The sequence below is a fragment of the Galeopterus variegatus genome, unplaced genomic scaffold, assembly GCF_000696425.1.
Source record: "Galeopterus variegatus unplaced genomic scaffold, G_variegatus-3.0.2 Scaffold3733, whole genome shotgun sequence".
NCBI classification, from domain to species: Eukaryota; Metazoa; Chordata; class Mammalia; order Dermoptera; family Cynocephalidae; genus Galeopterus; species Galeopterus variegatus.
Genome location: NW_007729844.1, coordinates 40230 through 64658, shown reverse-complemented (window position 1 = coordinate 64658; position 24429 = coordinate 40230). Strand labels below are relative to the sequence as shown.

The 24429-nt window shown below is 35.6% G+C and overlaps 1 protein-coding gene across 3 annotated transcripts in view; it reads left to right on the top strand.

Annotated features, from left to right (window-relative positions):
* SERPINI1 (serpin peptidase inhibitor, clade I (neuroserpin), member 1) overlaps positions 1-24429 on the top strand; it is a 70897-nt gene that overhangs the window by 21695 nt on the left and 24773 nt on the right. For all 3 annotated transcript variants that reach the window (XM_008585841.1, XM_008585839.1, XM_008585840.1), the window contains exon 2: positions 23455-23722. In XM_008585841.1, coding sequence (XP_008584063.1) covers positions 23473-23722 — 250 coding nt within the window. In that variant the 5' untranslated portion in view covers positions 23455-23472. The remainder of the gene's footprint in view (positions 1-23454; positions 23723-24429) is intronic.

The following is a 24429-nucleotide window of genomic DNA, read 5'->3' as shown; positions in this document are numbered from 1 at the left end:
TATATATAAAAAAAAACTGGAATGATTATATAGTGATGTTATTGTCTTCATTCTAGTAAAATATATCAGAATGTGTGCTTGATAGAGTATTCCTCTAGGTATATTACTTTGGATTTAATTCTAGACAGTTGCTAGCCCATAATTTTAAAAAAAGAGAGAGAGGAAGGGAATAGATTTCTTACTCTCTAAAATTATGTATTAACCTTACTTCAAGCTCCTTTTCCAAGGGAAATATTTATATTCCCAATCACTGTGGTTGGAAGAGACTCAGTTATGCCACATTTACCTTCGTTTTATCCAGTTTAAGAATTTGTGAGCTCCACAATCATTTTTATATCAGTTAATTAGGCATGATATCCAGGAGGGAGAAAGGAATGAGGGTTAGAATGACACAGGATGTCACAAATCCCAAAAATAGGGAAAGGGAGAATCCATTAAGCAATTGAACCACACATTACAGCCAGACCCTGGACTACACAGATGCAACTTCAGCAATTGGAATAGACGAAAGTGCCTCTTAAAGCCCTCTACTGGTTTATAATTGTAAAATGTTTACAAGCATTTTGATTGTTTATGCAAGTGAAATATTTAAGCAATTGTAAGTGCCCTACTTATTTCTATGGGGCATATATTTTCATAAGTTCTTCCATAAAACTGTGCTTTCTATAGTATATGGAGGCTGTTCAAATTTGAATATTTTAAATGTCAGCATAGAATAACATTAAGGTTTATGACTGGGCTCTGAAGAAATCCACCATGCAAAATTGAATTTACACATTCCTGGGACATACTGGGAGTGTCACTAATCAGATAAATTCATTAAAAGAAAAACTACTTCTGGTAGAGCTATATTCAAGAAGAAACATTTATTGAACATACCCTCACTGTTTGTTTAGATACAGCATAACTCATTTTCAGGCTGCTATTCTATAGGGCTGCCAGATTTGACCAGCTAAATCCTTTAGTTTCCTTCCACTTCAGGATTTCTCGGTCTTTGCTGGTCTGTGTGCCTACCGTGGGGTTCAGGGTTAATCTGTCCTCGTCAGTATCCTCCCCAACTCTGAGTAGCTGCTTGTTTCCTGGGTTCCCACCAGCACTTTTTCTTTCCTTATTAACTAACCACCTTGTTGCCCTCCCAAGTTATTTATTTTCTTCCTTTCCTACTGTTCACTCATGTCTTTGATAAATCCTTCCTACAGCCTCAGGCAGCCCAGTGAGCTACGCTGTTGTCTGATCTGACATTTCCAAAACATATTCATTCAACAAATCCAATTTCTTCTTGACTTTTATTGTAGTCTTTCAACAGTCCTAGCAGGTTACTAGGTCATATCTTTCTATATAAGCATTAACTCATAATTTCACGTGTACACTTTTTATAAGTTTATCTGTATGAAAAATGGTGCATTTTTATCCATGATTAAAATCCGTATTTTAGTATGATGGTTTGGAAGTGCTTTCTAATTAAAACCCTGAAAGAAAGCACATGGCATTGTGATACTCACTCTAACTTCACCTCCTTTTAGAGTAATTTCAGGTTGTTTTTATTAGCAACACTCCTTCACCACCCATTCGGAGTAGGCAAGTGACCAAGGATACTGGTAGATTCAATATTTCCAAACCAATTTACAAGTGAAAATCATTTCTTGTTTAAAAAGAAAAGTGAAATGATGGATTACTTCAAAAGAGCTCATTGTGATGTAGCTATAATTGGTGAAAAGATCTGTAGGTTGAGAAAGAGGGAACCATAAAAAGCCTGAGTTTCGTACTGGAACCTTGTCCAGTGCAGAACAGTATCACTGGCTGATGATATTGGAATACCTGGAATTGCAGTAATTGTAAAATGTGAATGTGATATTATGTCATTAAAAAGTCCCTTTTAAATATCTTAATTTTTGTTTTTCATTTCCTTCTTTTTAATCTCTGAGATTCTAGTATTACTGTAATAGTTTAGGTTTAGGTTAATAAACCTAAAGCCTATATTATTAGTTACTAAAACAAGTAGGTGTTGCAAATTTCCTAACACTCATTCCTTAATTAAACCTTCAAATAAATATGTCTGACCATCGATCATGAGATAAGGCATCTTTCTTATTTCAGAAGATGTAAATAAGCATATGCCCCTTGTAATTAATATGGCAATCATAGCCATGAAATCAATTTCTCATTCACTACTACATTTAGATTAGCTATTTGATTTCCATTAATTAAAACAAGACCAAAAAGAAAAAGAAAAACTGAGTACCTACTATATTCAACCAACTTTCTGCCTCTGATTTTAAAAATAATGTATTCTGAGTCTCAACTGAATCTTCATTATGTCACAAGTCTAAGGCACCGGTGTGAAAAGAGTTGGTAAATGAGGTTTTCCATCCATAAGGAATCAGTTCTGTGAGATGCAGTGAGTATTTAAACAGCTACAAAGGATTATTAAAGAGAAGTGTGTGTATTACTGATTAGGATGTTTTGAGAGAAAGGCACATTGAACAGCAACCTTTAAATAATCGAGTTAGTTAATCACAGTATCACATGATTTTAGTGCTGGAAAGAATCTGAAAGATTAAAGTCCAACCCTCTTATTTGATGGAGGAAATCAGAGCTTTTTCTAAGACCAGCTTTTTGCAAGGATCTCAGTTCCGCTAAACTGCAAGGTCACTGAAGACAGTGTTCAATTGTCACTCATATCCGTGGTGTTCGCACAGTACTTGGAACATATTAGACATTTAAAATATGTATCTGTGTGATGAGTTAATAGATGATTTTATGGATAAACATGAGTAAAGGAAGTGATAATGACCTGTTGCATAGGGGGTTGTGTTAACACAAATCATACTCAAATATCCTGTTTTCAAAAAGTTCTCTCATTTTTTTAAGTAGCTTGAATTGGTGGTACCTCTCTCACGTGAACACACATTGTGAGATACAGTCCTTGAAATTGTAATCATACTTTTTGCTGACCTCTGTATATTCAGATGAACCAGGGATATAATGTCCTTAAATGCCCTTCTTACCAGTTGCCAGATGGCCAAATCTCCAGCCAGAGTGTATATGTCAGAGGTATTCAGCTTCCTGAGCTTTCATTTCGTTATAAGTCTCTTATCTTCATTCTTGGACCTGCTAGTGTCTGGATCCAGTGCCCTGTGTCCCCTGATACCCCATTTATTTTTTCTTCTCTGAGCATAAATTTTAATTTTTTTCTTTTATGCCATATCTCCAGACAGATTTTTCTTTGGATGGATTGATTTTTAGCAGGGCATTGATCTATGTGAGCTGAGCCATCAAAAAAGGCCATAACGAATAAGGGATAATTTGAAAAATAAATAATGATAGCAATGTATTATAGCCTGTAGAATACAATACCTATGAATCCATATTGGTACAAATAAATAATTTGAATACATAAATGAGAGAGAAGGGACAGCTGTTTTTTTACAGTAGAATTCAAATTGATGACTGTAGGAAGAATGATGGAAGTAGAAAAATCACAATTAAGCAAAAAACGTTAATGTTGCAGATAAGAATCATCGACAGATATTAAAATTAGTGGCCAAAAGTGTAGTAAGGAACAGGATATTTGCATAATCTTAAAGTATCCACCCACAAGATACTTTTTCACAGATTAGAGGAGATTAAGGACACATGACAACTAAATGCAATGTGGAATCCTAGATAGAATCCAGGACCATAAAAGGACATTAATGAAATAATTGGAAAAGTTTGAACAAGGTATAATAGTATTTTATCAATGCTAATTTTCTGGTTTTGATAAATGTGCATTGATTGTAAGATGTAAACATTTGTAGAAACCAAGTGAAGGGTACGTGAGAACTGTACTTTTATCAGCTGCTTTGTAAGTCTAAAAGAATTTAAAAATTAAAATTTAAAATGTTTTTCAATAAATAAAAAGAATCTTAAGATGTAAGGAAGTCTTTATGATCCACACTTGATATAGGAAATAGATGCCAACCACTCCAGTGACTCCCAAAGCTCCATTAGGGAGCCAGGTGTTTTGTTAGATCCCATTTCCTCACTACAGAAACTGCTGGGCTTTACTATTTCTTTCTCATAACTACTTTACAAAGAAGATGGGGAAAGTATTATTATTCCCACTTTATGGAGTTGGAAAGTGAGTTCTAGCAAGAGTAAAAGATTTGCCACAGGTAACTTAGATTAGTGAGTGGTGAGTTAGAATTCAAGTTCAAGTCTTGTCATTCTTAATCCAGTTTTCTTTTTATTCATATTCCAAAAATGTCAAGAGTAAAAGATTTGCCACAGGTAACTTAGATTAGTGAGTGGTGAGTTAGAATTCAAGTTTAAGTCTTGTCATTCTTAATCCAGTTTTCTTTTTATTCATATTCCAAAAATGTAGTTATTTCTCTTTTTCATTTGACAAATATTTGTTTAGAATCTGCTGGTCAAGACACTGCACTGAGCACTATGTGTACAAAAATGGCTGTGATTTGTTGGCAGTCATCTTCAATGAGATGAGTTTTGAAGGAAAAGAAGAAGTTGTCCTGGTGAGGGGCAAGGAATATCATTCTAAACAGGGATAAAAGTTGCAAACTTAGCCTCCAAAGAAGGCAGCAAGTATGCATCAGAATTGGCCTTGAAGCCCAGCATCCTCATGGTCTCTTTTATTAATTTTTTATAATCATTTAGTGCCCTTCCACCAGTGAAGGGCCACTTACAGACTGCTGATTAAAAGTAAACTTTATTTTCTTCAAATAAACTTTGCTTTGGGGATTATTTTAGAAACCTCTTAAAATCTGCTTCATTGAAAAGCTTAAATTAGTCTTGCTGCCCATAGATCTCTGCAGTCCAGCTGGCTGGTCTCATCAATTATTCCATGTGGTGCCATCAATTGGCTCTTACCAAAGCTGCAATGATTCTGGTAGGAGAAGGGCCTGCTTCCAGCTGGAAAACTGTCAAGAGAAAATGTGCCTGCCTGGCTTTGAAACTCTGAACATCGCACACTGTTCTGGAACCAGGGCAGTGCAAAGCAACTGAGCAGAGAATAAGTGTAACCTCCAGTTCCTGATACTATATCTCTGGGTTGAACGGGCTGCTTCAGTTCAGATTTGTGAGCTGGTGATAGAAGTTTCCTCAATTCTGGGAGCCTGGCTTCAGTGTGTGTGTATGTGTGTGTCTTAACTGCATTTACAACGCTTAGTCTGTCTAAATGTTATGGATTGTTTAAGTGGAACATCTCTCCTGACTCTATCTAATCTGGCCAGAGATTACACAGTTCAAATGATCTGAATTTCCTTTCCTTCACTAGTGTTAACACGTGTCTTCAGATTAGTCTGCAAAGGGGATGAGTTCAACATGATGGGGATTTAAGGCATCAGCATTTAAGATCCATTCATCACAATTCTGCAAATAACAGTGTAGCCAAGTTCAGGGAGAGTAAAACCAGACCTATTCTCTGTAGGGTGGGTAGTTTGGGATCTTTAGTTTTGGAGTGCCATTGCTTTGGTGGCATATGGAATGTATACATCTGTATTTGAACATGATTTAACACTAGTACAACAGCTGTTCTTGATGCACAGTTAGGGCAGATGAACTCTCTGCTTGTACTTGCACAAGAACCCTCTTCAACATAACCTGGAGGGAGAGAAATCAGTGCCTCTTAGATGGTTTACTCAGGTGTGGTCTTTTGCTCTGAGCCTGCCTTCAGAAATTAGAATAATAGACAGTACACAATATAATAGACAATAGACAATTTGGGGTCACAGGTTTTGTTAGACATTTATCCATTGCAATACTAGCTACTGGGTTGCAACAGCCTTGATTCTTGAAGAGTCCAAATAACAAGCTAAAAGTTCAGTGATGGCAATTTCAGCTTGTTAAACCATTCATTGTCCCCAGGTTAAAAGCTTTGTAGGCCTTTATTTTATGGCTAATGCCTTTGCCCAGATTCTCTGTTAATAAAACTAAATTCTCAATTGTATCAGTTTCCAATTGTATCATCAAATGTGTTAGTGTAAAAATTTCAAGCCATGTTAGCCTTACAGATTTAATTGATGTGATGGGGTGGAGGACGGGTGAGTAATACCTTTATTATCTGACTTATGTATGTCTTTATATAGTATGTTATCTTTTAACCATAATTACTCATTCTACATTAACCCTCTAACACTTGTATATTCAACTGATGTCCTAATTTCATAAGACAGAGTGATTTCTGTTGTGTAAATGACAGCTTTCATTGCTTATAAAATGTGCTTCAACACACTTAATAATGTCTTTCTTCTTCAAATGTATTGCTTTGGTTACATCTAGCAGCACCATATGGTGAAACCTAGTTACAACCCTTCCAATTAAATTACCTTTGGAAACCCACTTCTGGGATGCAGCTCAGCGATCTACTAAATTTCTCAGTGACATTCAGAACATGAAGTAATTTTGAGGGAATAAATTTGCAATACAAGTGGGAACAGAGGAGAAGGTTTTCAATCTGTATTAATTTATTTTTCAAAATGCATTACTTGTACAATTTACTTTCCAAGCTAATTCTAACCAACGATGAGTAAAACTGTCTTGGCAAGAGGCTATGCTTCACATGTTTCCTTATGTTTAAGCAGAAATACCTAGTACAGTACTTACGTACAAGTAGAATGCAGTGAAAAATGTTAAGGCAGGTTCTCCAGCACCTCCTCCCAGCCTTGGTTTCAGATAAGGACCTTACATCCTTTTTCATGGAGAAAAGAGAACACATCAGAAAACTTCCAGTCTCCGACTAACACGTTTCCACCTAAAAGCATCTCTACCCATGTACTTTGCCTTTTCTCCTATTTCTATAGAGGCACTGTTTGTGCTTTTACCAAAAGCCAACCCCTCTAGCTGTTTTCTAGACCTCATCCCCTCTCCTCTCCTCAAGATACCCCTCCTCCAATGCCCCTCTCTCCTAAATAATCAATTGTCCCCTCTCCTGAATCCTAGTAGTAAGGAAGCAGACATGCTTTTTTCCCTCCTATCTTAAACAATAAGCAAACAAAACCCTTTGAACACCCCCTTCCCCATCCAGTTATTACCCTCTTTCTCTGTTCTTCCAAAGAGTTATGTTTGTTCCATTTGTGAATCTCTCCCTCATTCCTCCTTAGCTCCATCTAATTATACTTTCATCCCCTGTCCTGCTCACCCTCTCCACTCCATCTGTGCTGGCTTCTTGCTGATCTTTGGGCTAATCAGACACACTCCTTCCCCAGCATTTGTCCTGCTGACCCCTAGCCTCTGACCCCAGATATTCAGAGCTGGCTTCTTCACCTTCCTCCTTGAAGCCTTTGTTCAAAAATTACCTATTCAGGAAAGACTTCCTAATCTCTTTATTCAAAATTGCAGTATTTCTCACCCCCTCACTCTCTTACCCCCTTTCACTGAGATTCCCCCCTCCACCAGGATAGTTATCACATTCTTTTATAAGTATATAACATTTTCTAAATAAGCCCCATTTCAGAAGTTTTTGAAGGTTTGAATGTTTAACAGGCAAAGTAGATTAGAAGTCTCCTTTGCAAAAAAAAATTGAATGCCCCATGACAAGGAAGGGATGTTTGGGGGAAGGGGGCTGGGCTTAGGAGCCAGACCTGACTGACTCTGCTCACTGTTTATAAGCTGTGTGGTCTTAGGTAACCCACCCATATGCTCCAAGCCCCAGTTGGCTCAGGTGTAAGTAGGTATAATATACCTAAATCATCTACTCAGCATATATTAAGTGCAGACTTGGGCCAAGCAGTGGGCTAAGCCCAGGTGGTATGGAGTGAGGCAGATGTGGTTCCTGTTCTCATGGAGCTTGCAGTCTAGGGAGGGAATGAATATTAAACAATAATCCTAGAAAAAAATGTAAAAATCACAGTCACTAGATTGTAAAGGAATAAATGAACAAAGGGCCTTTCTTATTATTAGGCTCAGATCTTTTCTCCTTCCTCATTCCTCTCACGCCACCACTGGTTTATTTCAACCACGGTTTTACTGACAGGCATATTCTGGTTGGTATCCTACCAACTTGCTTTTTGCACTTGAGTGTGTCTAACAATCACTTGAAATATCCCTTAAAAACACAGGCAACTGAGGCCAGTGTCTGGAATTTTTGATTCAAGAGCTTGGTGATGTGGCCCCCAAACTGCAACCCCTTTCTAGGAAATTCTGATATAGAAGTCACCACACTCACTGAGAAGTGCTGATTTAGAGAAATGGTTTTATTGTCTTCCTTTTTAACAATAGGTTATAAAAATATTTTAAAGTCATGTCATTATGAATAAATTATACTCTCCCAGAAGCCATTTAATCTAGGACTTTTGCTTCACATTAATGATATTAATGATCCTTAGAGACCACACACTCACTCTCTAATCATACTAGGTTTTAAATCTTAAAATAACTCACCCTCCTGAGGACACCTTTTGTTGCCTGATAGTTTGGTTGCAAAAAACCCTTGAAGAATTTAAAAATGACATCAATTTTAGTGTCTAGAAACTAAGGAACAGCAAAGAGAGCTACAACCAAAAACAAAATTGACCACAGAGAGCCTTCCTACCACAGACACTGAAGACAGTAACCCACAGATGGTGCTGACTGCTGTGATTTTAAGCCATGCAGATGCAAATATGTATATAATTTCACTCTTTTAACATAATCACACTAAATCAAACAATTTTGAAACATGGCATGTGGCCGTGTTCTGCAATAAAGTCGTTAATCCACAAAAGTACTCCTTAGTAAGTAGTCATCAGGTAAGTTAGATATTACTCAATACAGAATTATTGCAAACTGGAAAATCTGACTTGTATGTTAAAAACAAAAATACATCAATGATGATGTGTTATTTGTCTTTTAAACCATGATAATATCATAGCTAGCTGCATCCAGGAAGAAATTTGTTTCTCTCTATATTTGAGTTTTCTAGGCAACTGAAATTTATCCATTAAACATTTCAATATTTTGTTTTAGATGGCTTATGGAGTTAATATAACATATATTACGAACATCCCTCCAGAACCTACTGAGTAGAGTAAGTTAGTATTTTTGAGATGGCTCAAGAGCATCATCATAATTACCCAGCACTGGGTGCTACACTAATATCATGATCCTCATAGGAAATATGCTTACGGTAATGGTTCTAGACTTTAAGGCTCTATGTCAGGTCTGCATAGTTTTTCATTTGCTGCAGACCAGCATCTTTTTATGACTTCTTCCTAAAGTCAGTGTGCCTGTCTCCAGAAGCCCCTTCTATTTTTTTTTCTTTTTAATTACTAAAGATAGGAAACAAGGACAAAACAAGCATGTATATTGAGATTGTACATAAAATAAAAGTAAACATTTGGGCCTTGGACTCTACCTCTCTAGGTTAACCATTCAAACTTTAATACAAAATGTGTATCTTTATGGATTTTTATTTTTACCCATTTAAAGATCTTAAAGTTTTTGCTTATTCTAGTTCTTCAGTTGCATTCTGGATAAGAGAAATCATCTGAACTGTGACTTTGTATAATTGAGATAGAATCATAACACTTCAACCCTAAAGATTATAGGCATGTTCTACAACTTTTAAGAGGTGACTGCTTTTTTGTCCCCATCCATTTTTTTCCACAAGTCAAATGGCCTTAAGGTCATTCTCTAATACTAAGATTTTAAGCCTTAATATTATTTTTATTAATCTGTAAGTGACAAATGGTACTTCGGTGTAGTTTTAATTAATAACTATCAGAAAGTGTGATCATATTTTTATGCGTTTAAGAGCCATTTGTAATATCTTTTTGGTGACATGTCTATTCATGTCCTTTGCTTATTTTTCTATAGGACTTTTGTTGGTTTTATTGATTTATAGAGGTTCTTTGTAGAGTGGGGAAATTATTCATTTGTCTGTAATTTAAGATGTTTCAGCTTGTCACTTGTCTTTTGACATATGATTTTTGCTGTACATATTTATTTTTATTTTAGCATAGTCATATTTATTAATCTTTTCTTTAGTGGCTCCTGGGTCTTATTCATACTTAGGCCTTCTCCAATTCAACACTACATATATATATGTGTGTATGTACATATACACATATAACATATACATAAATTACATATGCACACAGATGTATGCATGTCATGTGAATATATGTATGTGAAAAATATGTGTAAGCATGTATATGTTTATATTTACATATGAATATATGTTTTAAATGTATATGTTAAAAAATGTTCATGATTTCTCCTCTGAATTTTAAAGTTGCATTTTTTACTTTTAAAGTGTGACCCATGTGTAATTTATTTTGATTTGGAGTATGAGTATGCATCTTCTTCATTTTTAAAATATAGAGATATCCTGTTCTCCCAACACCAGTTATCACTTACTGAATAATCTCTCTTAACCCACTGATTTGAAATGCCAAATTTTATCATATACAAAATTATATCTTAAACCACCCACTTTAATTATTGTAGCTTTTTAATGCATTTTATTATCTCATTATTGTTCTCTTTTCCCCAGAATTTTTTTTGCCATTCTTGCTTCTTAATTTTTTTCCTTCATGAACTTTAGAATTAGTTTGTCTAATTTTTTACAAGTTGCTATTTTTATTAAAATTGCATTAAATGTACAGCATAATTTGGGGAGAACTGAGACCTTTACTGAGATTGAATATTTCTATCTAAGAATAATGTATCAATTTCCATATTGTCTAATTTTTTACAAGTTGCTATTTTTATTAAAATTGCATTAAATGTACAGCATAATTTAGGGAGAACTGAGACCTTTACTGAGATTGAATATTTCTATCTAAGAATAATGTATCAATTTCCATTTATCCTGGTTCCTTAATTGTCTCATAATTACTATAAGTAACTTTTATGGTTTGTTTCAACCAGGCTCTAAATAAAGTCCGGGCATTGCAATTTGTTGATTCCTCAGCAGCATTTTAACTTTCCTTCTGTATAGATATTCTTTATTTCTTTCTGAGTGTATTCCTAGAGTTTTTAATGCTATAACCTCTGTGGAAGGCAATTTGGCAATATTTATCCAAATTACAAGTACTTGTGTCTTTTGACCTAATAATTTAACTTCCAGAAATACATCCTGCAGAGATAATTGCATACCTGTGAAATGATGTATTTCTGAAATTACTCATTGTAGCATTATTTGTAATAGCAAAAGAGTGCAATAATTTAAATTCTGTTGGTAGGAAACTAATTAATTATGGCACATCAGTACAGTGAAATGCTGTGAAGCTGATAAAGAAAATGAGGAAATTCTGTATGTAATGATAGGAAATAGTCTCCAACATATGTTGTTAAATGAAAAAAATGAGGGTGCAAACCAATGTGTATAGAATGTATATTATGTTATAATTTCTGTAAGAAAAGGAGTAATACATGTACTGTATATACTAGGATATCTCTGAAAGATGACATTGGTTGGTTCCATTGAGGGGAGTTGGCTGACTAAGGGGCAAGAGAGTGTGGAAAAGAGAATCTTTACTATGTACCTTTATAAACCTTTTAAATGTTGTATTCTGTGAAAGTTTTACCTATTTAGCTTTTTTTAGTAAAAAAATTTAAGTACTATAATGAATTAAATGGCAGGTTAAGATCCCAATTAATTATTTTATGTTTAAAGCCTGTTGTAGCATTGTTTGGTATAAGTAGGATCAATATGTTAAAAGAAGTGAGATTTCATTCGAACATTAAGTGATACCTTGTCAGCAAGAGCTGAGGCTGGCTGGTTAGCTCAGCTGGTTAGGCACAGCCTTGTAACACCAAGGTCAAGGGTTTGGATCCCCGCACTGTTCTACCACCAAAAATGATAAATAAAACTGAGATGGATAACTCATTGTTAATGTGTCCATGCACACACAACTTCAATTTAGCAGATCTAGCTGTCACAGAGAAATCCTGCAGTAAATGAGCAGAAGTAAACCAGATAACCTGTAAATCCCACCCAATGGAGCAGCACAGTATAGGAAAATAGCATGGCATTTGAAGCCTTCAGATGAAAGTTTAGATTCCTTCTCCACTCCTTAGTAACCTGTGTGAACATGATAACATATCTTAAGGTTACTAGGTTTCAGTTTCTTAATCTACAAATGGGGTTACCTTCATCTACCTACAGGCTTATTATAAGGATTAGCAATAATTTGTATTGTATCTAGATGCCTGGTCCAAGTTATTATTATTTCAACACCAGTATTCCATGAATTAATTGGTCCCTGGGGAGAAAACTGAGGTCAAAGGATATATTTTATGGGAAGAACTTCTCTTCATTTTGCAATTTAGACATTCCTATTACATCCCTGAATTTCATTAACAATTCCTTAGATCTTCTAGCTCCCAGCCACTCACATGCAGACTCTACAAGCAATACTGGAGAAAATAATGGCAGTATATTCCATCCTACTTGGGTCACCTGCCTTGCACTTACCTTGAGTTGAGCTTTGATGTTCATTGTTTTTCTTATTGGGACTATAAAACTGTATATTTATAGATCTATAGATGTGTTACAGTGTAAGAATCTATGATGTTCATGGCAACCTGATGCCCATCACTCAGTCATTCTCTGCAGGGACGATACTTGTATATTTTAAAAAGTTAGGTTGAGAACTTTCATTTTATTCTAATATACTTGTAGGCAAGTTTCATCTGCATGATAAGCTCTGACACATATCTTGGAATCATTAAAATGTTCTGTGAAATATCTCTGACACAATTAGCTTTAACTTTTGATAATGCTTAAGACATGTAAGAAACAATCCCAAAGTTAAAAAAAACAACAAAAACAAGCCAACATCCTTGCCTGCACTTCACCATGACTCCTCGGAGATCCTACAGTAGTTGACTAAGAAGGAAAGTGATTCATCTTAACAGTCTGCCAGGGCAGTGAATGCAGGTTCTCACTATAGAAGATCCATAAAATATCCCTCCCATTCTACCTGTCCAGTGAAAGCTTTAAACTGCTGTAGAAGGAGCTTGATAAGTGACATTTTCCCATCAGTGAGGACTGTTAAACGTGGATTCGATTCAGAAGAAAATAATTAAATCCATTTCTCTCCAGATCTCTGAAGGTAAGAGTAGTCAATTACTATTTGAAGTGCCTTGTGGAAAAGAACAATACCAATACCTCCCCAACTTTTTTTTTTTTTTTTTTTTTTTTTTGCCTACTCAGCATTAACATTGGCTGACTTCCTTGACACATCTTTCTACACACTTCCTAAAGCTATTACTATATTGTAAATGTTGTTCTGAAAATTACAGGAAAATGTAACCAGAACACTTTCATAGAACCTTTTAATCTCTCCTAATGTTTTACTTGTTTGCCCACACTCTGCAATAAAAATTACAAGTTGCCTTTTCAGTCATTCACAGTGATGAGCAGGAAGAGGAAACAGAGTTTCTTTTAGAAATCCTCGTATTACAATGAGTGTGGCAGGTTTATAATAGAGTTAAGAGGTGGATACTTTCAGGTGGCATTAATAAAACATTAGTCAATGTCGGGAAAATTTTTTATTTTTAAGTTTGTGGGAGCTTTAAAAAACAAAGTAGTAAAATTAATTTTTTACACTTTCTTTCTTACTTTCACTTTCCCCACAGTCTGTAGCTGTGAAAAAGACCGTTTAAAAAGTAATGTACATAACCTAATTTCCCCAGGGTAAAATAAGTGTGAGCCATAAGTGTTTTTGTGATTAAGAAAGAGACACTTAATTTAGGTTGGTGTTCTGTATCAGAGTTCTGTCAATTTCTAGACTTTCTAGCACAAGGTGAAGAGAAAAGAGTTCTTAGAGGAAATCATAATAAAGAATTTTTTAAAACATCAAAACAACTGTATGAAATCTAAAGCAGCAAAAGAGCATATGAAAGTCCTAATCTTGAGCTTGACACACAGCAAACGCTCCGTTAAGCAGCAGGCTGAAGCTTATTTGACCACTTTCACTTACAAAAATAGCAATTTCATAAGATTCAAGCTAATATTAATATTCTTTTTTATTTACATTGGTGTCAGAATCCCATTAGCCTAAACCATTTTACTAAAAGAGCCCTCAGATCTTGGGAACATTATCGTTACTAGCCAAGAAAAGGAAGTAGCTTTGCATGGCCTTGATAGACACTGGGGCAAAGTGAATTTATGCATTTCACCTCAGGAGAGTTTAGAGATGTCCTCAATCCTTCACACATGATCTTATAAAATAAGTCAAGAGATAAAAGCTAAAGGAGGAAAGTAACGTCTGTGATGCTGACATTGTAGTGAGAGAAACAGAGAATCCAAAAAAGAAAAAGAAAAAAAAAAAAAGAAGCACTCTATAAATATAACTCACATACAATTTGTTCAGGGATACTTCTGTGATGCTGACATTGTAGTGAGAGAAACAGAGAATCCAAAAAAGAAAAAGAAAAAAAAAAAGAAGCACTCTATAAATATAACTCACATACAATTTGTTCAGGGATACTTCGGTATGTATGAGACAGACCTATATACTGCTGTCCTCTATTGGGATCTCATTCTGTTACAACAGTGTATTTGCAGTTCTAACTGTGCATTATTAAGACAAATTTAAAACTGACTACTTCGGGTATTCTAAAAGTCTTTCCATGAGAATTTTTATCTTTAAGTTTGTATGCTAAATAACTTCTCTGAAAATTTAACCGCAGTCCCCAGCTTTTCAGGATACTCTCAAGTGTCACCTTGACAGTCAGTGATTGAAGGATGAGTCAGGCTACAACTCCCTTCATTAGCAAAATAATAAAGAAGTTACCTTCTATTTGGGTATTTTTAGATTATTAGGAACACAATCAACTTTTTAAAACTTTATTCCAGAAACAACATGTTAATAATGAAAAATTAGAAAAATTCTATATTTTAAAACTCTGAATGAAAAGTTGAATACCTCTTTGAACGATGTAGACCTAACCCATGAACGAAAATTCCACAAAGGCGGTTGTTGGTGTCATCCTGTTTTCTTCTGGATTTCTCACACCTAGTGCAAGGCCTGTCATGTAGTTGGCAAGAATAAGTTTTTATTAAATCAATGAATGAGGTAAATGAAATTGTAGGTATTGCATTCACATTTGAGCATTCTCTTTTTTCAGCTCATTAAATTTCCTTTATTTATAAGAAGTTGTTCGGTAAAAATGACCTAGTTTTCTCACCTACAAAATGAGGGGCTGAACAAGGTGTTTTCAGCATGAACATTCCAGTCTTATAAACAGCCAACTCCACACTGTCCAGGGAAGAGAGCAAACAGTAGGGATGTCTTAAAGCATTAATGGGTAAATTAAGACCATTCATGCCTGGCTTAGTTCTGAAATGGCCCTGGGCCACATGTGGCCTTGATTGATGGTGACTTTTTTACTTGCCTCTTTGAAACTACTCACAGAATTTTGTCTTAGGGCTTGTGTGTCACTTGTTTAGCTCTCCTGACATGAATCCAAAGGAAGTCATTTGTTGGCAAGTACAAATTCTCCCCAATTGTGCCAAAGAGAATTATTCAGAATTATTCATTACCATCTTATGGAAGGTCCAAATTACATTTCTAGGATAGCTGGGGACCTGCCAGTTCACTGGGTTTTATTGGCATTGATTTTATTTTCTCCAGTAATCATCTGCTTTATCCAAACACCTTTGGAATTCCAAATGGAGCCTCTTTATCTGAGATCTCTTGAAGAATGGGAGTTTGTTTTTTACATAAAAACATCTTAGGTAAGGAAACATGTTTTGTGGGGTTCATGCTACTAATTTTTCTCTGCTTTTGTTTTAAACACTTGTATTACAGGCTACTGGTCAAAAACCAATGTTATGAAAAGCTGATCTGTTAGCCTACTTCTAGCTCTGCACTGTCTAATGCAGTTGCCATTAGCCACATGTGGCTATTTAAATTATTAAAATTCAATAAAATAAACGATTCAGTTTCTCAGTTGCACTAGCCACATGGCAAGTAACCAATAGCCACAAGTGACTAATGGCACTTCGTTGGACAAGCTCACTATGTAATATTTCTATCATTGCAGTAAGTTCTATTGGACAGCATTGACAAAGACCCTCTACTTGACCAAACGTGAGTCAGGCCCCTCTCAGCCTCATCTCAAGTAGGCCCTGACTTTGGCCTCTGTCCTTAGTTTAGCAAGAATCCCCCACCTTTGATATTTGATCAAATTCCTCATCCATCTTTGAGCGTCATATCACCCTGGCCTGCCTTCACCAAGAAGCCTGTCCAGTCAGTTCGGCAGAAACTCCCTACTCCTGATGTTTCTTCTTAGCACTTGACCATCTGCTTAACCATACCCAGCTCCTTGTCTATGAATCCTCACTTTTCCTTGTATTGGGAGTATGCCTGATTTCTTTCCACTACTGCAAAAACCCCATTGCATTAGTCCCTCTAGAATAAAGTATTCCTTACCATCTTTAACAAGTGTCATGAATAATTTTTTCTGTAACAGCATTATTCTAACTTTTTAAAGGATTTAAAATAATCAAGTATTTTAGCTTTTAATTTTATAAATTTCTTATGACCTAAATTGGGGAGAGAATTGACCAGAGATTAATTTTTTCAAAATCTATTTATTGAGTCAAAACAATTTCCCAAGAGGTTATTGTAGTGGTGAAATCTTCTTTCTTGGACATTTAGAGCTCCTGTCTCCCTCTAGACAGGTGATGCTGTAACCAGGAAGGCTCCTGGGAAAACTCTAAAGCTTCTTGGAAGCCTCAGGGACTGCCAGAGAAAGCATCTTCTAAGTCACAGTTCATCTTCATTCAAATTAGCCTTCTCTTGATGCTGAAGAATGACTGTACTTCAAAAGTGTATGGGAAGATTTGTTTTATCTTTTAATTCAATTTTTCAAAGACTTTTTGAAGTACCCTCATATTAATTAATAGTATACTAGTTAATTCCTTGATTCTAAGAAATATATTAATATATTAATCAGACAATCTATTGAACATATACCAGAGTCCTTTAGAGATTCTTGGGAGTTTCATATCCCCTTGGTTGTTTCCCAACATTTGCAGGACAGGACTTATTACTCCCTAAATGAGCAGGCCACCGGGCCCGACTTTCCTCATGATTCTTGGGAGTTTCATATCCCCTTGGTTGTTTCCCAACATTTGCAGGACAGGACTTATTAGTCCCTAAATGAGCAGGCCACCGGGCCCGACTTTCCTCAGATGCATGCGAAATACACAAAAACTTTAGACCTGTAGCACAGGCAGGTCAGTGCTAGTTGCTATGTGATCAGTATTCTCAAGCTATAGAATTCTACAAAGTCATTTTGGAGTATCACTGCTACAGTATTAATTCAACCAATAATTAATATTCAATGATTTTTAAAAGGCCAATATTCCAGTTTCTCTCTACTCTGATCATTGTATTATCCCATGAAAATAAATATTTTTTGAAAGAAAAAATTCTAGCTTTAAGAAATTTTTAAATTTCTAGCTTTTTAGCTTTTTATTTTAAATTAAAGTCTTTGAGATTTAAAAAATCTGTTAAAGAACAATTGTTTGTCATATAAATATAAAATGAACACATATGAAAATTTTGTTTAGTTCATTAATCAATGAGAGAATCAGTAAATGTTATGACCAATTCAAAAGAGAATCCAAAAGCAGACAAATATATTAGCCTATCAGAAATGCTGAAATAGATTGGCTTAGTAGATGCAAAACTGGTCAGTATCCACAGGGCAATAATCAGTGTCATTCCACTATACATGTGTGCTGTGCCTTTTTATGAACAAGAACCATGTGCATCACTATCAGTTTTCTACAACTTAGAGAGCTGTAAAATTGTTCAAAGAAAAGCCCCAAACTCATAGAGTCTTAACCTAGAAGTATGTGTTTTAGATAATGCATAATTTTCCATTGAAGACACCCAGTAATCATCTTGGCCCATTTCCAAGTCTTTCCTAATTTTTTCTAATAAATTAAATCTTCATAGGTTACTTTCCCCGTGGTTCTGCCCTTTTGCTTTACTTGACCATTTCCTCAAGTTCACCATAAGAGGTACCTGAGGAACTTTCCTTTTTGCTTGATTCAGTAGCACAGAAAAATGAACATATGAGTAAACATATATATATATATATATACACACCCATATCTCCTGTGGAAAGCTGCAAGTTGTGAGTGTATGGAAAGAGTCACAGTGGGCTGGTAGCTGGAGGGAGAAGCAAAAGAAAGAGAAAAAGAAGGATTGCATCATTTATATCATAATGTCATTGATGTTGCAATTACAGAATTGAACTTTGTAATCTGGTATTTCCTGGGTTCTGACTTCACTGGTTTTAAGAGACATCTCAATTTTAATAACAGCTTTTTTGAAAGAAAATTAAAAAAGGAAAAAATATACACTTTTTTAAAACAAAACAATGCGTATATTTATTCATACCATGGCATATTATCCTTTCAGTAAGCAAAAGTGTAAATCTAAGCCTTAACATTCTTTTGAGTTGCTTTTGGCCATCATTTATCATATGTATGACAAGATACTTTCATAGTGCATTTTCTGACTGAAATCTTTCAAGTGCCTTTGTGATTGCAGATGTAATCTTAAGGCATTTCAAAGAACACTGGGATATTATCTACATTTTCATTTGATAATTTGAGTAGTTCACCTCCACACCTCTACCCTCCACACACTCTCCAATTTAATTACATACCTGAGGTTATACAGCTAATTTTAAAAGTTATCAGGAAGCTGTCGAAAGCTTAGCACCTGAGCAATAGTCCTTAGCATAGCATACCTGTATATGGGTCATTCACATTTCCTAGCATTGAAAACACTGATTTATTCTGGAATTTGGCAAATTCTGCCTTTACGTGTGCTGCTTACACATCCAACAGACAGGGATTTTGTTTATTTTTATTTGTATATGTATTTTTTCATATATCCCAAAGACAAAAAATTTTGTTTGCACAGATTTATCTACTTGCATGTATCTTCTATTCTTGGGTGCTTTGTAAAACATTTGATTGTTGTTTGACAAGAAAATCAGTTGGCTCATTTCTCAAGTAATGAATACCTGCATTATTTACAGTAAATTTACAATGTTCGGGACCCTTTCTCTTCTTTTCTGCATGTATGGTATCTGTTCTTTTGATCCAAGATGAAGGAGAAACTCAACTGTGAGAGGCAGCACCAATAGAAATAAGTCAACTAAAGAAACAAGGATCAACAAATGGAATAAAGTTCACACTTGCCCAGGCTATGACACTTACACAGGAAATGATGACAATGTCGTAACTTGCCTCTCTGCCTGAGGACTAGTCACTGTCTTTGGACGTTGATTATAAGACTTATTTAAATTTCAGAAAAGTTAAAATTGGGGGAGACAAGAAAGACCATGCATGTTACAATTGAGGAAATTTGCTAAATTAAAGATTGTTAAAATACGGATTGTTTCACAAGGTAGTGACTTTTTTTTTTTTTTTTGGACAAAATTGACAGATTTCCCAGCATCATTGCTGCTGATCTAACTTAAGCCTTTCTGTTAGTAAATCAGAAAACTAAGGCCTAGAGATTTCCACTTGTTCCAAATTTCACCAAGTAAGCTAGTACTAATCAAAGTTAGCAGTGGTTTCCAAACACCTAGTTTTCCAAACACCAATGATAAAGTTTTCACCAATCTATGGCAAATGGAAAAAAGTAGTGAAATTTTATAAGTTCAAATATATCCACTTGAAAGGACGGTCGTATTTTCATGTTGAAGTGTCCGTTGTTTTATGTGATTGATGTGTTCATTCTTTTTTTCAGTTTTAAGAGGCATTGTCTTCATTAATTGTTTTGCCCCTACCCTGATGTAAAATAAAAATTTAGCAACCTGTTTGTTTCCTCAGTTAAAAGAATTGCTAGTCCTTTATATGCAAAAGTCTGAGAATTAACAGGTTACAGGATTTCTAAACATTGTTCTTTGCATTAGGCATTTCTCCTCAGTTTTGTTTCCTCAGTTAAAAGAATTGCTAGTCCTTTATATGCAAAAGTCTGAGAATTAACAGGCTACAGGATTTCTAAACATTGTTCTTTGCATTAGGCATTTCTCCTCAGTTATTTCCTATGGCTTTTTTTTTTTTTTTTGCTGGAAGAAAGGACCTCCTTCAGCCGTTTTTCTCAGCTACTACAGAGCACCTCCCTTTTTTTCTTAACTTACAGTTATGAAACCAGTTTTTAAAATTTCAAATAATTGAGTTATCAAAAAGTGACAAGATGCATTTATGAACAATCAATTTCCTTATAAATAAAATTAACTACCAGAGAAGTTAAAAATAAACATGCATCCTTTTTTTTTATAACACCTGGCTTTTAGTTTTGTGATTTCTCATACCTCGATTACAAGATTTGGTTTCCTGACCTGTTTTAATGAGGTGTTGCCTAAAGTAGTATATACATAAATATATGCACACAAACTACCATATCACTGGCAACAAGAAAGAGAGATGCAAGAATTAATGGTGCTTTAATTATTGCTCAACTATTTGTAACTTTTTTACCAGCACAGCACTATCTGGTACTGCAACCCCTTGTTTTTATCTAAAGGCTTTTTATTCAGTAGCTTGAAAATAATAAATCTCCAAAGTAATTCTCCATGCAAGAGTAACTCAGCTGAGAATGTGTTGATTATTATGATTAATAGTGGGGTCCTGGCATTTTGTAGACTAATATTAATACAGTAACATTCGGGTACTGCCTTTTGTGATTGTTCAAGGTGGTGTAGTTGTTGTTAATGCATCACATGTCCAGCCATTGCATTGTGCCAGCATTGTTGACACTGCCACTTTGTTGAGCTGAAAAGATGGTCTCAGATTCAATGAAGAAATACTTTATCAAAGGGAACAAAAAATGGAAATGAACTACTACCTCTGGGCTCAGATTAAATTAGCCTCAAGAACTTAGAAGTGGCGGCCACTCTTCCTGTTTCTTTGATGCAGCGTCGTGGAACTTTACATCTCATGCTGTATTAATTCAGCACATATTTACTTGGCACCTACCATGTGTATACAGTAGGTACTCATTCTGTATATCCTAAGATATACAAAGATGAATACCCTTCATTTGTGCCCTCATAAAGCCTAGGAAAGGAGATGATACATGTATGAAATTATCTGTAATAGAAGAAAGCAGTGGCATATACTACTGGAGAGGGAGAGACAAAAATGCACCAATATTTCAGAGGAGGGGTAAGTTGCTGTTTTAACTGAAGAACCAGGACGGTATTCATGAAGGAGATGAAAGAGGAACAGAACTTTGAGGAGTGGTTAGGATTTGAACATATGGAACTGGTTGGGGGTAGTTCCAGGAAGAGAACTACACAAGCCAACAGCAGGAGAGGGAAGTCCTGGGGTATGTGTTGCAGACTGACAGAGCAGCTGTGCTCTTGGCACCTGGTTTCTGTCCCAGTGTGGCAAGAGTTTCTGTCCCAGTGTGGCCTGAGCAACAGAGACTTCCTTGCACCAGTGCACTTCATTTCCCATTAGCAGGTTGTGAGAGTCCACATTTACATACAAACTGAATCATACCTTCCTTAACAGGGGAGAATTATTTGAACCTTAACACAAAAGCAGAGGCTTGGGAGAGAATGGGAGAGGACGTTGGAATTTTTTTCCCACCCCCCCAAAAAAAGATATTTCTAACCCTAAAATGTGAAGGACTTACAAAGTGACCAGGCAGTTCTCTGAAACTGGAATGACAAATATTACAGGACTGATCGGGATCTTCTGACTCAAAAGTCTGTTGGAAACACACTGCTCTTCAGTTATGTATCTGCACTCTGTTCATTGAGTAATGAAGACTATTAGTGCTGGGCCCTAATTAAAATACAATTTTCCAAATGTATTAGCTCAATGCACTGCTCTTCAGTTATGTATCTGCACTCTGTTCATTGAGTAATGAAGACTATTAGTGCTGGACCCTAATTAAAATACAATTTTCCAAATGTATTAGCTCAATGTCACGTTAAATGTTTTTTTAATGATGTATTAAAAAAATCAAGAACAAGTAAATTACTTAATTGTTTGAATAAACATGCAGTGCTTACAATAACAAAGTGGGAGAATACAAAGAAAAGAGAGACTCCTGTCCCCAGTGTGTTCAAGTCAGGCTCTTTGTGGAGAGACATGGCTTCTGGAATACTCCCATGCTGAGAGGCAGAAATATTATTCACAAATATCCCATTACTGATGCTGCTTTCTCCTCCTAAGAGAAAATGTAGCCTCAGTGCCCTTCGATTTAGTCTCAGAACCAGATAAGCCTGATATTTAGAAATATTCATTTAAATAGAATCACCACTTCATTGGTATAAGCTGAGATGGTAACATAAACCTGAGTATGAAATGATAGTGTTGTAGCAAGAATTCAGCTTCATTCTCAACCTCGGCAGGAGGCCCCTCCCTGCCCAGAGATTGTCACTGGGAGCAGCAGTCACACAGGGAACCAATGTGTAAGGAACAACCACATAAGAAGGTTCTCCGTCTGCTCCTTCTCTGGGTTTCCACTTCCTGTGGGCTCTGTTGCCTGGGCTGAATTAACTGGGACTTGTAGCAGGTGTGTGTCAGATCTCTTCCCACCAGTTGGTAACCCAGCTGCAAGGTGCATTAATTTTATAAATTGTATGAAATGGATGTATTAGTCTGTTACTGTTGCTTATAACAGAATACCTGAAACTGGGTAATTTATAAAGAAACGAAACTTATTTCTTACAGTTTGGAGGCCAAGAAGTTCAAGGTCCAGGGAACACATCTGTTAAGAGCCTTCTTTTACAGCAACTCAGGGTATCACATGGCAAGAATGGGCTGAGCAAGATAGAACTAATCTCCTCACTTGTTCTCCTTTTAAAGCCATCAGAACTATGACCATTATTCCATGAGTGGATCAGTCCATTCACAAGGGCACAGTCCTCACAATCTAATCACCTCTTAAAGGCCCCACCTTTCAAATTCCATAATTGGATTTCCCACCCTCTTACAGTGGTGAGACACATTTAACCCTTAGCAATGGATAAAGCAGCATTTTCAAAAGCTTAACTTTATTAGTTCTTCCTAAGCCCTGTAAATATCTTCCGGTTTTCATTACAGTTGTGTTGGACCTATATGGTTTAGTGGAAGCTAGAGTAAGTTGGTTCAAAATTATGAGCAAAATGTATGTGCCAAGGCTATGAAAACTTGATAAATTATCTTTACCAAACCACCATAATTATTTGTTATATATGTAACTATACATATTCTTAACCCCATGAAGGTGAGGACCATCTCTTATCTTGTTCCTGAGAGAATCCTCACAACTTATCAGTGTTATTTTGACTGTTAATTGATTTTTTAAAAATAGTGCCTTCCAACATATTTTTTAATGGGGCTTTTGTTCTAGAGATATTAAACACATATTGACTATGTGTTTAAAAACCTTTCATTTGCTTTACAAGTTTTGCCAAGAAATAATTATTTTTAAGTTTAACTTAATTTCTCTGAGATAATTAATAATTAATATGTAAATTATTGTTTTCTAGGCTTGAAACTATCCCAAAATGGCTTTCATTGGACTCTTCTCTTTGCTAGTTCTGCAAAGTATGGCTTTAGGGGCCTCTTTCCCTGATGAAGCCATTGCTAAGTTGTCAGTGAATATGTATAATCATCTTCGAGCCACTGGGGAAGATGAAAATATTCTCTTTTCTCCATTGAGCATTGCCCTTGCAGTGGGAATGATGGAACTTGGGGCCCAAGGGTCTACCCTGAAAGAAATCCGCCATTCAATGGGATATGACAGCCTGAAAAATGGTAAGTGTGCTTAAGGTTGATTTTTCAAGACTCTTTGACCATAACTTTGAACTCAGTCATGTTGTCTTATGCTAGAGGCAGCAATACTTACACAGAGTAAGAAATGAGTTCATCAAGATGGGATGACAAGGACAATGATTAGGAAACCTGAGAAAGGTGTTAATTTCTGCCACCATCCCTGGCTAAGTGAATCTAAGGAAATTACATCTTTTAAAAAAATATATTATTGTTTAAATAAACTCCATTATGATAAACAAAAGAGGGAGAAGCATATATTGATCAATTATCGAACAAATAAATGAAAAGTTACAACTGCGATGAGTGCTATAAAAAAAGCAACATGGTTCTCTAAGAATATCAGAGATTTTTGCTTGAAATAAACTTTATCCTCATTGTTTAAACAGTATCCACGAATTTGTTAGAAATGTTAAATGTTATATAAATGTTATATTAATAAATATTATTATTATATTAAATGTTATGTTATTATAAAAATTAGATGTATTGGGGGAAAGTTTTAGCCAAGAGGTACTTTGTAATCCCTTTGACATGATATATTATTTCTATTTTAGTGCTTCTAATGTACATGAGAATTAATTCATTAAAAAGCTAACAACTCAGGGCCGAGCCTGTGGCACACTCAGGAGAGTGCGGTGCTGGGAGCGCAGCAGCGCTCCCGCCACAGGTTTGGATCCTATATAGGGATG